Source organism: Apteryx mantelli, chromosome 7, assembly GCF_036417845.1.
Source record: "Apteryx mantelli isolate bAptMan1 chromosome 7, bAptMan1.hap1, whole genome shotgun sequence".
NCBI lineage: Eukaryota > Metazoa > Chordata > Aves > Apterygiformes > Apterygidae > Apteryx > Apteryx mantelli.
In genome coordinates this window covers 9,620,339-9,637,677 of record NC_089984.1, presented here as the reverse complement: position 1 = coordinate 9,637,677, position 17,339 = coordinate 9,620,339, and the positions used below count along the sequence as shown (strand labels likewise).

General features: G+C 38.3%; 1 protein-coding gene across 1 annotated transcript in view; it reads right to left on the bottom strand.

Moving 5' to 3' along the window:
* Window positions 1-1,270: 1,270 nt before the first annotated feature.
* The window catches only part of JMJD1C (jumonji domain containing 1C), a 167,876-nt gene continuing 151,807 nt past the window's right edge, over window positions 1,271-17,339 (bottom strand). Inside the window, exons 17-26 of the mRNA XM_067299773.1 lie at window positions 16,781-16,995; window positions 15,981-16,259; window positions 15,407-15,575; window positions 14,887-14,977; window positions 14,648-14,778; window positions 13,333-13,455; window positions 12,120-12,259; window positions 8,267-8,443; window positions 2,522-2,653; window positions 1,271-2,172 (exon numbers count right to left, since the gene is read on the bottom strand). Coding sequence (XP_067155874.1) covers window positions 2,083-2,172; window positions 2,522-2,653; window positions 8,267-8,443; window positions 12,120-12,259; window positions 13,333-13,455; window positions 14,648-14,778; window positions 14,887-14,977; window positions 15,407-15,575; window positions 15,981-16,259; window positions 16,781-16,995 — 1,547 coding nt within the window. The 3' untranslated portion in view covers window positions 1,271-2,082. The remainder of the gene's footprint in view (window positions 2,173-2,521; window positions 2,654-8,266; window positions 8,444-12,119; window positions 12,260-13,332; window positions 13,456-14,647; window positions 14,779-14,886; window positions 14,978-15,406; window positions 15,576-15,980; window positions 16,260-16,780; window positions 16,996-17,339) is intronic.

Sequence of the window (17,339 nt, the reverse complement as noted above, 5' to 3'; positions counted from 1 at the left end):
AGTCTGAGGCTTTTGCCGGGACAGACAGTAACGTGACACTTTCTGCTATTAAGTTATGGGAAACCAATTGATTCAGCTCAGCTCAACTACAAAGACAGCCCCAGCGGGAGGAGCGAGCTCTGGTGACAGCTCAGGCCCCAACAACTGCTCTTTGTTTAGAAAGAAATAAAACGGCGGTGGGGGTGCAGGGGGATCAGACTCTGCAGCAATAATGCAAATTTGAGTGGCCTCAAAAAATTTCCCAAATGTTAAAAGTAACTCACCAAAACTCAATTCAGGGGAAAAAATATTTAGGCTCATGACTAAAATTCACTGATTTAGACATCCTAAACTTTAAAAAAGTAACTTCCTCTGAAGTTCACTTGTCATTAAGGAAACATATGTTGTCAGGTTTTGCATTTTCAACTAACAGTCTAGTTCTGTGCTATTTACAGAATTAAGGAAGATGCTACATATAACTGGGTATGAACTTGAGAATCGGCTGCCAAGCACAGTAAAATTCACCCTGTAGTATTTCTTTGCAACTTCAAATGAATTCCAAGATTTCAAACCAGTTAAAGAAAAAACCTAAAAAATATAAAAAGACTTTTTAGCTAAAAAGAACCAGAAATTGCTTTTATGTTTCACCTACTTAAGATAACATATACAACTCTTTTCAGATTTTGTTACATACCTTGCCTCAGAGCTGGCAACAAGATACTTACTATCCACTTTTGGACCTATGAGCTAGCCAACAGTTAAATCCAAAATTGAACACTTGAATAGCTTGAATAATTTGCAAAGACTATGTATAGTTTAGCTTTTCAGACTAACTCAATGAGCTGGAATTCTGCTCAATTTTCTAACAAACTTTATCATTATTAAATACAGATACACATCTTTCTAAAAAACCTATTATTTTGCTGTATTTCTTGAACTGTAGAGCTAAGACGCTATAAAAAAATTTTGTTCTATGAAAATTCCTTTTCCCCTTCACCCAAAGAAAGTGTTGGATTATTAAAGACAGAACATAAAGAATGTTTAAATTGTTTTATTCTTAATGAGAGGCTCTTTTTGGCTCAGCCATTTGAACTGTGCTCCAGCACTTCCCTTAGCAGTTTTGTATTAAACCCGGAGAGGGCAGAATGGTGCACATTAACCAAGGCAGAACATTTCAAGCATTACAATAAGCGACACTAAAGCAGAGATGCATTTGCAATTACTGTGAATGAACAACTCAGGCTATCACAAATGTGCCACAAACATAAAAAACAAACACAATGAGACAACATTTGATAAAGTCATTTTAATGGAAAATGTAAAACCCCTTTCAACTTCAATGTACAAAGCATGTGTAACACTTGCACTTTTAACAAATTAAAGCAAGCCAATGTTTTAAAAAAATACATCATTGAATGTATATATGTATATATTTACATAGCATATTAAGTTTAATATTTAGCTTTAAAAGTTCACATAAATTTTACCAAAATGAGACAATTTTTAAATAAATTACACCTTTTGAAAACGTTTAATTGTACACTGAATAGCTTCAATAAAATACTGAAGTGTCTGTATTTAATATCTACTTTATATACTTTATATTTTACAAAGTTTACAATTATTTGGCAGTAATTTTCAGATTATGACATGACTGCTGTGCGGACTCAGCAAGATCCCAAATGCAGGCAATAGCTGGTGTTTGTGTCCTACTCTCACAGTAACTGTCTCAATGTAGTGAAAAATATCTGAATTATTTTAGCAAACTGTACAAGTCACATTTACATTTGATCAACAATATAGCATAGAATTTTGTGTTTTTTTTCCAAAAATAAATACATCATCTTAAATCTTTGACATTTCACAAACTTCATATACATTATAATACAGGACAGCAGAATGCTGCTTAATTGTTTGTAAGTCTAACATGTAATCACAGTGGCTGTGATATGAAGCTCTACCGTTGCAGTGTCATTAACAAGTAAATATGATGACTATTTTCTTGGCACTGATGGTTTGTGAAGCTTAAATTAGTGTGCATACTGTTCATATATTAGAAAAAATAACCTCCATTTGATGTTAACACAAAAAAGCAGAGAGCACTTAGTTTTCTTCCATATCTTCCATTTCCCCTTCATGAATCTTCAAAGCTCTCACCATTTCTTTAACTGCATGATACAAGATATTTTTAACCTGCAAAAATACCAGACACATTTTCAGTAAGGCCTACTATTAAAGAACTGTAAAAGTAACTAGGTTTAGGACTGAGCTCTAAGCTTAGCAGACAGAAAAAAAGACAGACTAGAACAAGTCAGTCCAAAAGGACATACCTTTTTTACACATTTTAAAACATAATGTGAAATAAAAACCGCAGCAACTCAACGGCGAGTCATCTACCCCCTTGGCATTCACGCTGCTGCTCATTGTTATTCTGTGTGAACAGCGGCGAGGAAGTAACTCCGCGCACTACTACGCATCGCAATGAGCTGAGCACACCGGCCCTTCAGAACAGGTTCTGGAGGAGCGCGAATTCATTTCATACCTGCAGTTTATCATCGTAATTGATTTCTTCCTTTGACAGCCTCAGTTCCTGCGTTAAGTGAAATGACTGTACAAGGTGTTCGGGAGACACAAAGTCTTCAGTTACTTGAACACAGCTGTGAAAATTTTGCACCTATCCAAAATAAAAATAAGAAAAGACTGATAATTAGTACTTGGGGGTTATTCTTTGCCAGAGAAACCTGAGAAAAGAGTGGACCTCAATATCTTTTAAACCACAGGCTTATCAGACTAAAGGGGACCTTTATACATTTTACGCAGAAAGCAACTAAGCATATTTGACATACATCAGTTTGCCGCTGGTGAAAGGTACAGATATTTGTCTGTGCTGTCACACTTCTTCCTGCATTCAGCTCTGACATTTACTCAGCGTATTCTGATCTGTTACTCAATCCTTTTTTTTTTTCAGGGGCTCGGGAATTGCTACCGTATACTGCTACTGCACAGCAGTTTCACAACATGGCGCAGGAGCTGGAGGCTGCAGGTGGCTCCCCGGGAAGGCGAGTCCTCGGGCCGCGACAACAAGCGGTAAGCTCCCACCCGGACTCTGCTAGGCAAAACATGCCATGTTCACTGAGAAGTAATTGCCAGTTCAAACCCTTAAGAGAAAAAAGCCCTTCAACAAAGTGGCAGGCTCAGAAGGAAAAAGCATTTCTGTTTCCCAAACACTTCTTTCACTGACAAAAGAGGTAGCTAATGAGAAGAACGGACACCATGTCCTGCCACCCAGGTTGTCTGTGGAGGGCAGGAGAAAGGAGCAAACACTTCTTGGTTGTGACCTTCTGACTGTCAACTCCTGTTTATCGTCACTAGAAACCTACACTATTACGTTTTCACTACTAAACCTTTACGAATTATAAATTTTCTTCAGCATGGTGCTTAAAACCTTTCCCCAAATTTTAAGAACTGCGCAAAGTTGTGCAATCCCAATTCTGCAAACTGACCAAAGCTCCTGGGGTGAGGAGGGGGTGCCGTTACCATCTCAGCAAACAAACAGTTCCCCCCACACTTGGTACTTGTGAAGTCCTGCATATTTAAGCTGGCGTATAGCAAAATCTAGAATGTTTTAATGCATGGTCTAAAATTTCCATTGTGGTACTTGAGGCTCAATAAACTTTTTGTGTTTACACAGTTGAGGACACAGCACTTTAAGAAGTGATTTTCTCCTCCAAAAACACTGCTTAACTGAGTCTGATGTTATAAGGTAGCTTGCTACTTTACAGGTAAAATCGCCGATAATCGTTAAGATATCAGAAAGTAATCATTAATAAGGGGGGCAAAGCAGCATGATTTCCCTCTGTGGATTCACAGAAACAGAGAATAATCTAGGGAGATGGAGACGGCTGGTTGATTTACAGGCTGCAGAAAGCCACAAGCGAGGGAACAGCCGCTGAAGTGCCACCGCGAGGTTCCCACCAGCACGCAGGGCATTTCCTAGAGTTTTAACCAAAGCGCCTCTGCTCTGGGCAGACTGGCTGCTGGCTCCAACCCTCTCTCCTCTCTTGCAGGCTTTTTGCCTGTTTCTAGTCTGTACTGGCCCGTTTTCCTTTTAGCCCCATGCAAATCCCACGCAACTCTTTCACTTTTTCCGCACTTGGACAGGATTTTACTGATTCCCTTTCCCTGTCTGCCTCCATCGCAGACCTGGCAACGTTGGATGCCATCAGATCTTTCACTTTGCCGTGCCTTAAACTCTTCTCCAATCCAGCACCTGTCTTTTTAGCATGCAAGTCTTCTGGGGTAGATAGGATATTACCCTGCCTGTCTGATGCTTCACATGGGAATGCCCCACTGACAGCCCTCAGGCAGTTCTCAGATATACATATTTATAATACAAATTGATATAATGATACGCACAAATAAATATGTTTAGCAACAACTTTCCTGAGATTCACAGGGCGAGGACTACAAGGCTCCCACTGCTGTGCCAATTCTGGCTGAACGGAGAGCGCGGCCTCTCCCTCAGCCCACGTCAAGTGGCGATTTTCCAGCACAGCCCACAGGTCGGGCGGCGCGTTGGAAAGCCGCAGACCTCTGGCAGGGGGTCAGGGAGGGAAGTGGCAGGGAGAGGAAAGGACCTTGCAGCCACCCGGCCCCGCAGCTCCCTCCCTCCTGCCCTTATGCTGCGAATCGGTTGTTTCCTGCACGGCTCAGCCCCAGCCAGCCAGGACACACAGAGCCTCGCGCTTCGCCCAGGAGCTGTGAACATGCAACTCCCAGACATTGATCATATGCACTTATCGTAACATCTCTAGGAGGTCACATTAGCTGTAGTATGTTATTTTACAATATATAATCATGCTGTTAAATCGAGATAATACATTTATAAAAAACAACATTATAATAACCGGTTCTGCTATGAACAAGTTTTGCATTTAGCCTGAACAACACATTTCAATCACTGACTCAAGGATTTCTGTCTTTTAACTTATCACTGAAGTAATTTTAGAATTTGGATGAGAACTAATCACTGAATTAAAATCACAGAAGGCTCTCTATTCGCTTTACAGTGTAGCATAGTAAACTCCAGGATATAATACCCAGAATAAAAATTTAAAGAAGCTCTTATTTTGTATGTTTTGCAATTCCTAATATTTAAACTACTGAAGTCATGAGAACTGTTGAGGACACAGAGTGAGAAGGCATCACTGGAGGAGGACTGTGATGCAGGATGATTGCAGACCGGAGCAGCAGAAAGAGCGCATCATTCACAGGAACAGTAACAAAACCATCTTTTTCAGCCAAGGAGAGCTGGGGGCTCGTTATTACAAAAGAAAGACCAAGACCCAGATGTTAGCTAAGCGCAGGACAACTATGAGCTCACCTCACCTAGTGGTACAGCCAAGAGGAAAAGAGATACAAAGCTACAACATATCATTCAAGACACGTTCAGGGAAGCATCTGTACAGGATACTGAACTGAACAGGGGGTGCATGTGTAAGTGTGCCTAAGCGTACACACACACACACGTACGTCTGGGTTCCCACACAGAGAGAAGAGTTCTCTCCGCACGAAGTGCAGGCGAAGGCTGCTGTGACCGCCGCAGGGCGGAGGAGCCTCTCCTATGAGCTCAGCCTGGACAGCTTGACTTATTTAGCCTTGTAAAACGAACACTAGGGGGATGTGACTGCCGTCCATAAATACCTTGGGAAGAAGGGAACACCAAGGAAGCAAAAAGAACAGTTTATGCTACAGCAAAATATTAATACAAGAAAAGCTGCTTTAAACTAGACATGAATACAAAGAAGCTAGAAAGAGAAAAAAAGATACATATATATATATGTGTATACAAAAAAAACAAAACCAAAACAACCTCTCCAGGGCAGAGCACTAAAATCTCTCCAGAGCACTAAAATTCTAGACCAGCATGTCAAAAGCAACAGGAGGCAGCAAACCTAACTGGTTTCAGGAAGAAAGCTGCTCAGGTGGATTACATAATGATCACCAGCAACTGGACTCCCTAATTCTGCACACTGGCCTGATTTCCTGCATTCCAAAACATTACCAGTGAGCAAATAAAAATGTTAATTTATCACCAAATTTAGTATTAACTACCATTCAGTTTTAATTAAGATTCATGATGTGCATATAAAACTGAAAAGCTTAACATGTAAACCTAGCTTGGTACGTATTCTTGTTCAGACTTATTTTTAAGTGTTTAAACATGTTTTGTATATATAAAGGTTTGGTGCTGATCCCTAAGGTCAATATTTATGCATCTCTATATAAAGAGTACTGTACACGTACATGAAAGAACATGATGCTTTCATTTCCTCCTACGTGGCAGATTCACAGGAACTTCTTACTGAAGATGAAAAGGTTTTCAGCTTCACCCACTAAGGTTTAAAAACACTGTTATTAACTCCTTGGTGCCAGAAGCTAGAACATTACCACTTCAAAAGCAATTTGGAGTTTAAAGCCAATGAGATAAAGGTAACAGTGGTCTTGTCTTATTTTTGGTCCTCAAACCGATGAATTGCAGGGCAGCCTACAGACCTGGAGCACTGGCACTACTTCATGTTTTATGGCCTGCATGGTTTTATATAATGCCTCATGCTATATAAAATTATTTTCCCAGTATGTTTGTAGTTTTCTGTGGGTTCTCTTTTCACTCTTGTATCTTGGATGATCTCCCTTGTTCTAAGAGATCAGAGTGAGGCTACTGCAGAATGCAATACAAATGTTATCCACTCTGGGAATCCTAACTGCTTAAGCCTGGCAAGAGCTGAGAATATCATCAATGCCAGATATTCCTTCACCTTTTTATAGGGAAAGAGTCAAACCCCAGAGACATGGTATGAGGAAAGGAAACCTACAACAACCCTAGACTTGGTTAATTGCTGTTTTTGCTTTCTTTTGCTGAAAAGAAATCTCCACAGATCATTCAGGGTTAACATACCATCATGTGAAACTTATCTCAAGAAACATGGGAATGACAAAGGAGTCTAGTTTGGGTAAGGTTAGGATAAAGGAGGATAAAGTATTTGTTGCTGTGAGTGTCCAAGCAACTGAAAGAGCCAGCAGACGCATCGGGGACATCACATGTGCCATCAGAACGACCCGGTCTTGTTTTTCCCCACTGCCCTGGTCAGTGTGACACGAGAAGCCATGGCTTCCTCTGCCTAGAAGAGGTGGTGTCTGGAAGCTGATCTGGCAGATTGTAGACCAAACAGTGACTTCTTTGGAAAGCCCTTGCCCCGACTGAACCCGAGTGGAGATCAGGGATAAATCTTTAATAGCAAGATGGTTTACAATCCCTGCTGCAGGGTGGAGATGCTCCTCGTTCCTTGATAGTCAGCTCCCTAATTAGTGGTGCTAGACAGCTGGCAAGACTGCAAGAAAGCAGGCTCCATTTCCTGTTTCAACAGGAAAAATTCACCATACAATATAGAACTGTCCAAAAATCTTGTCTAAACAATCATGCTTTCTTCCCCTTTCTACCAAGAAAAAGCAATTTGTAGACTGGGAGGTAAAAAACCCAAAATGAAATAACAAAACCTATGTGCTAAGAGAGGACTAAAGCTTGCTACACAATTGCTACTGTTTCTCCAGAGCTGCTCTATGGGCAGTACTTTTCCGTACATAGCTGTGAACAGAAGAAGCCCGGCTGCAGCAGAGGTGCAACCGCTCTCTCTGGATGGAAAGTGGCTGCAGGGACAAGGCTATCTCCTGGTGATTGATGTACCTTCTGTGTAAAAAGAAACTTAGTGTTTCTTTTAAAGAAACAATCTGCAAAATTCTGTTAAAGAAACATCTTGTTAATTAACCCCAAACTTTCTCCACAATTCTCCTATGGCTAAAGGCAAAAAATATGACAATACCTGACATCCAATTATTTATCTGTTTGGCACCCTCCTGCCCCCATAAGTTAAGTCTGAGTTTAGAAGAAAAAGTGCAAGTATTACTTTGTCCTAACTAATACCAGTTTATTTAGAAATTTGCTAATAATATGCAAAGAAAGAAAAAATGATTAATAGTTGTCTGATTATTTTTCATTTTAAAGGAAAAAAGGAACGGCATTATTTCAAGTGTTTGAATTGCTCTACGTTAGTACTGGATAGTCATTTTTACAAGTCGATGTACATCATAATGTATTCCTATACACTAATAGCAACCACCAAGAAAATAAAATCTAATTTGAGCACAGATGTAATATGTCCTTCAAGAAAGTTATTTTATGATATTTATGTTATTTTATCCTGTATAGCATGGAACAGATGTATTTTACCTGATGAAGTGCTCCTGCTGGTAGAATAATAGCATCACCAAGAAACTGAATAACCGTACAGGTTTTTACTCCATATTCTTCAAAAAGTCTTTGGCGAAGTTTTTTGTTCACATACCAACTCTGATCACGTATTGGATCATGCTCTGGTAAAACTTCTAGGCCTTGTTCTTTTGCTATCTGTAAGGATAGGAAAGATCCCAAGTTACCTTTAAAAGAAGCAAATCCCTTGCTGGTAAATTAAATGTATACCTACGTTAAAAATAGAAAGTACTTTGTTTCCAATATCCAAATTGGAATTTTTGTTAGAAATTCAAAAGGACCTCAAAGGAATTAGTAAATCCCACCGAATTCAAGAGATTTGCAGGTCTTTCACACCAAAAAAGCAGCAACATCTTTAAAGATTTTAGCACGACAGTCTATTAGTAGGCAATGCACTCTCCCTATGTGGCTTCTTTCATCAGAAAGCAGAATCTGCTCACAGAGTTCCTATGCTGCCAGTTCCTCGAGCTTGCAGCCACCAGCTTTGACACAGACATAACACTGCAACCCCAACTCAGGAAAAAGGCAACGGATAAAACTAAACTTCGTATGAGGTTATTTTGCTACCCCTGTGGCAAGGAATTCAGAAAACATGATGGAAAACTAAAAAAATACTTCCTGAAAGAGCAACAGACTTAACTGCAACAACCATTCTTCATTAAGTTAACCACAAGGGAACAAATACTAATCCTAATCAATTGCTAATTACTGAATCATAGTGACTAAAGGAGAAAAAAGTAACACATATCAAACCATCTGTTGTGACTCAGGAGACAATTATCTCATTAAAGACATAGATTTTTCTTCATATTGATGTTAAATATACTTAACTATCTGATGCAGAGCTTGAAACTGTTCTTATGTATTAATTATCTTTCCCAAATCTTCTGTACTGGATGAAATGCTGCGATTTTATCTCCTATCAGGAGGCAAAGTGGGACCCTGTGACTACACAAGTCATAAGCCTATATTTCAAGGTCTAGCCATCAATTAATTTCCATTTCAGTATTTCAAGAACACCACCACATCAAAAATAAAAGATGGCACTCAACTCAGTTTTAGCTACCACAGCAAGCTGTGATAGCAAGCGCAAACCTTAATTACAGAGCATCTTAAAAGGCTTCTTTTTGTTTTAATCCTGCTGCCCTATGAGTCTCACAATGTGTCTTAACTGCTGTAAAAGAAGAAACTCTGAATAATGTTCCTTGCCTGTCTGCTCCCTTGCAGTCATGATTTTGTCCATCGTAACTCCCCACAGTTGTGCCTTTTCCAAGCTGAAGAGCCCTAGTGCACTCTGTGAGCTTCTCTTTTTTGAATAAACAGAAAAGCCCAGATGTATACATATTCATAATCTCCTGGAATTAGCTGCCTTTTGATCACTACCACTCATTTTTCTCAAAGTTTAGCTTGCCATGGGGCAAATGTTCACCAGATGACATACCTCTTGGGGCCACCCTGGGACCGAAACCTACAGAGTTGCTGTCCAGGAGAACTCTGACTGCAGCATTTCTTATGCTTTTCCTGCTTGCAGGAGACACTTTGGCTTTCAGCTTGTTTATGGACCATTTTTGTTTAACCAGTTAAAGCTCATCTAAAATATTCCCACAGTAGAAGACACTGAAGACATCTTTTGTAGACTTTTCCTCAAACAACTTCAGTGGTATTTTGGGTATTTCTAGGTAATCTGTCAAGACTGCTTTCTAGAACATGAAAAAGTGCTAAATGCAGGGCACGGAAAACTAAACTAGAGATGCTATCTCTACATTTAATGTCGTTGATCACTGTCAATGGCCCAGAGGAGGACATTCCCCCTACTTGACAAGTGATGAACTGAGAAGTCCTGACTTGTGCCATGTAAGTCCATCACACGCCATGCAAGAATGATGTGCACAGTAGCTGATGTTGAATTTTGCCCTTGGTACACTATCCCCACAGCTTTCATCTTCACTAAGAGACAAGGCACATTCCTCATTTGAGCTAACTGACATGACACAAAGTCTTTATGAAGATTGGCGGTTGCTGGGTTTTTTTGCATGTGATTAACAAGCCACAAGTATTTCAGCATCTGATAACACAAGTATGGATCCTGGAGACCAAAGACCACAAGGACACACAAATGAATGTCTTCAATAAATTGTGTCAGTGAAGCCAATCTTCAACAGTGACAGAACAGCATTATCCTTTAAATTCAAATACTAAAAAAATTAAAAGAATCCTTTGTATTAGAAAAGAACAAGAGTAGATCTCCATGCCGTCCTGAACCTTTAGAATTTGGAGACTACCTGTAGCTCTTACAGATGAGTACATGAAGTATTTTATTTGTTGACTGATGTGGCATGATATTCAGGGAGGAGGAGGAAAACTACGTGCCAGAGCATCGCACATTACCACACATCTATACTCACCAGTGTCCAAGATTGCATTTTGCACAAAAGTAATAAATTCAGTAGCCTTCCACACTTACCTGCCTATACTTAGATAACCAAAAATTAACATTTACTGGCATTTTTAAGCAATTCTGGAATAAACCTAATACCTGTTTTCAAGACAGACCCTTTATGACCCATCCACAATGCTAGTTTTCTCAGTTTGTATCTTCTGAGCATAAGTGAACTTCCCTCCAGTAGATTTTAGATCAGAACTAAGTGTGCAGTGTGGAAGTTCTCTACTCATTTTAAAAAATTCTTCTCACTTCAAGGATTGCAAAGAAAAAAGGCCTCCTGCCTATTCTTTTGGCTACAGTATTGTCTGCAAAAAATAGAAGTCACAAATTTCATCTCATAAAACGTGTCCATTTGCACCAGAAAGATGACTGACCCCAACAACTGGCAAGTCTAATTTTTCAATGTCCAGAGAACTCTTAAGAGTCTTTAGCTAGCTACACATTATAAAGACTATCTATTCCACATAAATTACAGCATTGTATAACAGCTTGGACTTATAGGTCACTTTTTTCAAGGACTTTCATATATAGGATCACTAAAAGCTTTTCACACAGGAAGAGTCCTCTTTGCTAACCCAAATATATCCATCCCTCAGATTCTGCTCTATCGTTTTAATGCCAAGAAACAAGTTTCTTGGGCAGAATGCAGCACTTCACATTTAACTTTTATTTGAAAAAAACATGGAAAGAAGTACTGACAGGACTCATCAAGAGAATGAAATCCTGCTAGATTCTTTTTGAAACTCAGAGGTATCTGCTAGTCTCTCTAAACCACGGGGCAGTGTTATTCCTTAAATATGCAATTAGTGGTCATCTAAGCTCACGGGTCTAGAGAAATATACTGCAACTCCACCTCTCCAGAGCCTCCCCTTGGAGATGCTGTTCTGGAGGAAATCTGTGGAGTATGCAAGGTATTCACCTCGCTATTTAGTCGTCTTCTACCCTAAAACAAAGCCAAAATTCTGGAGAGGGTAAAAGTTGTTTTTTTCTTCATGGAATTTACCAACCGTGTTAAGATTTGATGAGTAAGGCTTCCCTCTCAAACTCAACTGTCCTAGCATTATAGGGTAGCAGCACTAAGCTGGATGAACTTGGCAATAACTGAAGACTGATCTTCACACTGGGTGTGCATGTGTGTCTCAGTGAAGTTTGTAGCAGTGCTTCGTCCATTATAATTTAATTTATGGGCTATAAAGAAAAGAATTTTGCTTCCCTCATCCCCCAAGCATAAACCTTGCAACCAGAACTATAGTTGTGGCCACCAGAACACACAGGTTTATGTAGGGAAGGAGGGAGGACTTTTTGCCCCCCCCCTCCTTTTTTAAACAGTTACTTAAATTATGTCTATAAAATATCCATTATAAATCCAACCTTTTGCAGAAACTCCCTTATCTTGTCAGCATCTTTGCCAGCATAAATGTGCCACAAAGCACCAGGTAATTCACTTGAATCTTTCAATCTCTTCCTTAAAAGATCATCCAAATCTTCCTCTTCAAACTTCTTCAACACTCCTAAGATTTGACAAAAGTATTTTTAAGAAGTGATACAGAGAAAAAACTGTAATGATGCACCTTCTTTTCAAACTTTTTGTGGGAGACTAAGCAGATAAATGCTTACTGAATAAAACTAAAGCCCCTCAGATGATCTTTTTGTTCAGCTTTTGTAATTAGAAAGTTAACAGAACATGAATGCTGCAAGTGTTTTTAAAACAATGTTCAAATTTTAAACTGTTTTTTACATTTCTTGAATTTGATAGAATGCGTTCTCCTGCCCGAAATAAACAAGCAGGGCTGCCAACAAAAAAATCAAGAGAGGAAAAAGGTATTTTTCTGCAGTCAGCAAAAGCAACATTCTGCTCGCTGTTCTGCAGCAGCTAGTCAAGAAACTTTAGAGCTCTCCTGATACACTGCAGTTTTTGCTGGTATTAACTCTGTGCATGCGCAAGTGAAAACAAAACAAACAGAAGATGGGAAATCTTACTGGGGCTCTATTAGACATACACAAAAATCTACATTTGCCGAACATGGAACCCGAGCAGAAACAAATAAGGAAAAAGAAACAATACAATTTCAGTGATTTAAAGACTTTTTCAAAGAAGCAATAAACCTTATGCAGAGGACGAGCATACACCAGTTTACCCTCTCCAGCACTGAAAAATTACATTGCAGTCCAAATTCAACAGAACAAACACAGCGCATCCAGAGGCAGCAGACTAAACAGAGGGTATGGCAAATTCATCATCCTGACATAACTGTTGGACTTAGCACAGCTTCCGGAGAATATCCTTCATCCTGTACTTTCATTAGCTCTGCCAGCACCAACATAGCAATGGTGTATTAATTACAGGTAATAGCAACAAAAAAGTGAAAGGCGTTTGAAATACAATTGCGTAACTCCTGAACTGCGGTGTATTTTATGCAGAATTGATTTGCTGTGTAAGAATCTCTCTTGAGATAAGGAATCTTTGATGTGTAAGCAAGTACTTAAGGACACGTTTCACACACGCATTTCAAACAAACAGTATCAATTTTAAAAGTGACATGTCATCCAGTATTTACATGTCACACAATGAGCTTCCCTTTACCTGATTTGGAAAGTACTCCATTTCCTTTTGCTATGCCAACATAAACAAGGATGTTCACTACATCAGAAACTTCAATATGGAGATTTGTAGTTCCTATATCGTGATCTTTAGTAGCAGCCACACCTATGTTACAAGATAAAAATTTGGGGTAAAATTAAGATTCATGAAATCACATATTCACCTTCAAATAGAAATATGCTACAGCTAACTGAGAAGAAATTTCTGGAAATTCCCTAAGCATTATAGGAAAGTATTTTATGTACAGGCATGTTTTAATGTGAAAATACTGACATACAAACTACAGATGTGTTTTTGCTGTACTTGCTAAAAAAGCAAATGTTACTGTTAAGAAAGATTTCGAGATGTCTCTTCGCCCAGACAAATGCCCCTACATAGCTGTTGTATCAAAATAAAACACGTTTCAACAGAATAACCAAAGATATTTCCTGACAACAGCTTTCCTTCTGAACTTTTCAACCTTTCAGGTTGCTCAGGGAAGAATATAACTAAAAGGAATAAACAAGGAAATCAAATTAAATTTGTCATTTTATTCCTGACTATAAACAGAGTTTTTAACTAAAAGAAATCCCCAAGGCAAAGAGAAAAATATGGTAATTTTAGTTCTAACATGAAAAAAAGCACATGCTTCAGTCAAAAAGACATTTCAGAATACTAAGTCTTACAGCAGCATTACATAGAAGGGTCATTAATGATTCAGTTTCTCAGACCCACATCTTGATTACTATCTTTAATATGTTTATTTCAGAAGACATCTGGAAAACTTTTTAAATCAAAGCCATCACACCACAAATTACAACTCATTTCTTGTGCTATTAAGACAATTTGTAAAACATAATTGAACAAATTTGTTTGCAAAAGGAGGAGCAGCTGGAAAAGGTCTGAGGAAAGTAGTCAGTGTAGCACATGTTCAAAATGTTGTCTAGACCAAATACAGACAAAAATTACAATAAAAAAACCTCAGCATTTTTCTTATCAAAATTATAAACACACTACTACTCATGAAATATTTTGTCATATATTATTATTAAAACAGAAACTATGTGTAAAAATAACCACCCATTTATATGCTTTGAAAGAATGTAACAGCACTAGAAAAGATGAAAAGAAATGCAGAAGTATGTAAGTCTCATGCTTTAGGGACATGTACTGTTAATAGGCAAGTCAGAAAGGATTGCTCCTACATTCAGTCACTAATAATCCTCCAAATCAGCTCAGTTTTCTATCAAGCATTAACCTATGATATACTACACCTCCAAGGGAGGAGGTAACTGCTACACTTCTAAGACATACTCACCATATGCACTGCATAGTCTGGGTCCCAAATCTGGACGGACAAAAAATCCTGGCAGATGAGAGGCCAAGTTTAATTTTCCTTCTGGACTACAATATTCAGGCAAAGGTAAACTTTTTAATAAGTCTTCATATCTGGAGGAGAAAAGGAAGGAGATTACAACTGAATTTGTGCCATTATGAAGAGAGAAAAAAACAACATGGAGATGACCTCAAGAATATCTAAATTTTAAATGCAAATACCTTGCTGGCATCATAGCCTTGAAATCTTCACCAGAAGGCCAATCTTTCAATTTTAGTAGAGCTGTTTCCCCATTTTTTATTTTCTGCCGTTCTGCAAGTAACATACAGATTACTAGAAACTAATACACTCTAGATGTTTTACTTAGATTCAACTACAATGCATAACTGAACTCTAACCTCTCTATAAAGATTTCATACATAGAAGAAAAGATTATTAATTTAAAGAGATTCAATTAGGAGACAAAACAAACTCAACTAGTTGAGGAACAATGACATTCATTTGGTTTGTAAGTCTGAGATAACTTAGAAAATGGTATATTAGTGTATCTTTAATTCTGCAGAGGTACGAAATGCAAGTTTTCAGCGCATTCTCTTGAAACAGATTATATAGAGCTTTTTTTTTTTTTTTTTTTTTCAAATTTCTTCAAAGCCTCAAGATCTATTAAGAATAATTTTAATTGCAGTTTCTGACACTGACTGTGTTTAGAATCAATGGAATAATACATTCAAAGTAACCTACTTGAAACATCTTCAAAACCATCCCAGAACTCCTTGACATTGGTGTTTGAAATAATGCTGTCTTTGCAATTCAAGATATCAGCTTGCTGGTTTCCAAAATCTAGACTAATTGACTCTGCTTTCCACAAGCTGAAGTTCATTTTCTTATGCATACCGGACACTACTACAGGCTTAAAAAAAACAAAAATAAAAATTAATACTCATCCTTTCTGAATGAAAGGCTTGCTTCAATTAAATTGGAATGTAAGATGTATTTGAAACATGCAGAGAAGGCCTTGGCCCTAAGCTGCTATCGACATTTCCAGTGACAGCAACCGTACCTAAGACTTCACACAACTTTTTAGTGGTTTAATCTCCAGCAGTCATTTCTTATTCATTATTAGCAACTAACTAAAATTTCAACTACACAAAGTTCATATGTGGGATATACCTGACAAATTTTTACCCACTGTAATAAAATGCACTAACAATATGTTTTCAAACGTGAGGTCAGGCAAACTTTGTCCTGTTGCAGTAACTCCTCCAGAGTTCATACTGAGGTCACCTTTTAGACAGAACTAGGCTTTGATACCTACCCTCCCTTGTTTCCAGCACTCTTTGAAGAGCTTCCAGTTGTTGCTGTTTTTATGGTCTCTGAGCCACAAAACATGCTTATCACAGATCCAAGAATATTGAATATCATTGTACAATTTACTGCAGTCATCTAGAATACATTTTTTATCATCCTTTGGCTCATCTTTTATTTCAGATTTTGCATTTATCTTTGGTGTTCTATTTGGTGGAATCTTGTTTTCTACCACTGAAGCAATTATGTCATCGAGAATGTTTGGCATAGTCCTTCCACTCTTGCCACTCTATTAGAAAACAAACAAATGTATGTTTAAATAACGTAAATGCAAATGAAGTTAATGGGATCCTTTCTTCAGCAGAATATCAACAATGCATTATCAGTTTTTAGTTATCTACTTCCTTTGTAGAAAACTGCATGCATTCTTATGCAGAACAAATTAGAAAAATACAGTTACAATAAAACTCAATATACTGGAATCTTCCTTTACATTGTTGAGTGAATAGTTTATCTAACTTCACGGCATATTCTTCATAATATGCATCAATTATCACTAAATATATATAAATATATACAATTTGTGTGTGTATAAACACACACATATATGTTAATGCATATATGTGTGTGCATGTGTGTGTGCAAGCATGTATAGGTATGTTAAATCTTTCAAGGAAGCTGTAGTGTGGTTTTACTTCTAAATTAGTATTTAATGCAACATATTTATCAGACCACTCTAAAATGTACAAAAACACACGATACAGATTTTCAAATCCCAATTTGAAAATCATGCATCTTGTAAACACTCACTGGTGTTCCTGTGGAGTAAACTGGAGCAAAAGCAATACCCGCATCTGTAGAACCTAGACGCAGTTTGCCTGCTGTTGTAGTTAGTAAATCTCGTAAGGTTGAACCCTGCTCGTTGTTCTGGGATGCAGGAGGGGAGGTTTTACAGTTTGGGGACTCTGAATTATCCTGGTCTTTTTCTTCCTTTGAATGTTTTCCAGAAGGACATTCTTTATTCTCTAAAACAAAAATAATTATTGGAAGTTTACACTGTTGTATCATGACGTAGACATAGGAACAGCACTGGTATCCTGCATTTTATAGTGGTGGTAATATACTGTAGCACTAGCGCTTTATTCACCTGAAAACACACCAGAGGATGAACTAGATCCTTCAAAATGCAGTCAAACAGTGTGACCATGAAAAGGCCTTCCTCAGCATCTCAGACATGCAGCTGAGTGAGTACCTGTCACAAATGAGAGATGCTCTAGCTGGAAACACTGCCACATTACACATGCATTCTGCTAGTGGCTTTTCTGGTAACTGATTTTGATGCCACCAGGAGAAGGCATTGAAGTTGCAA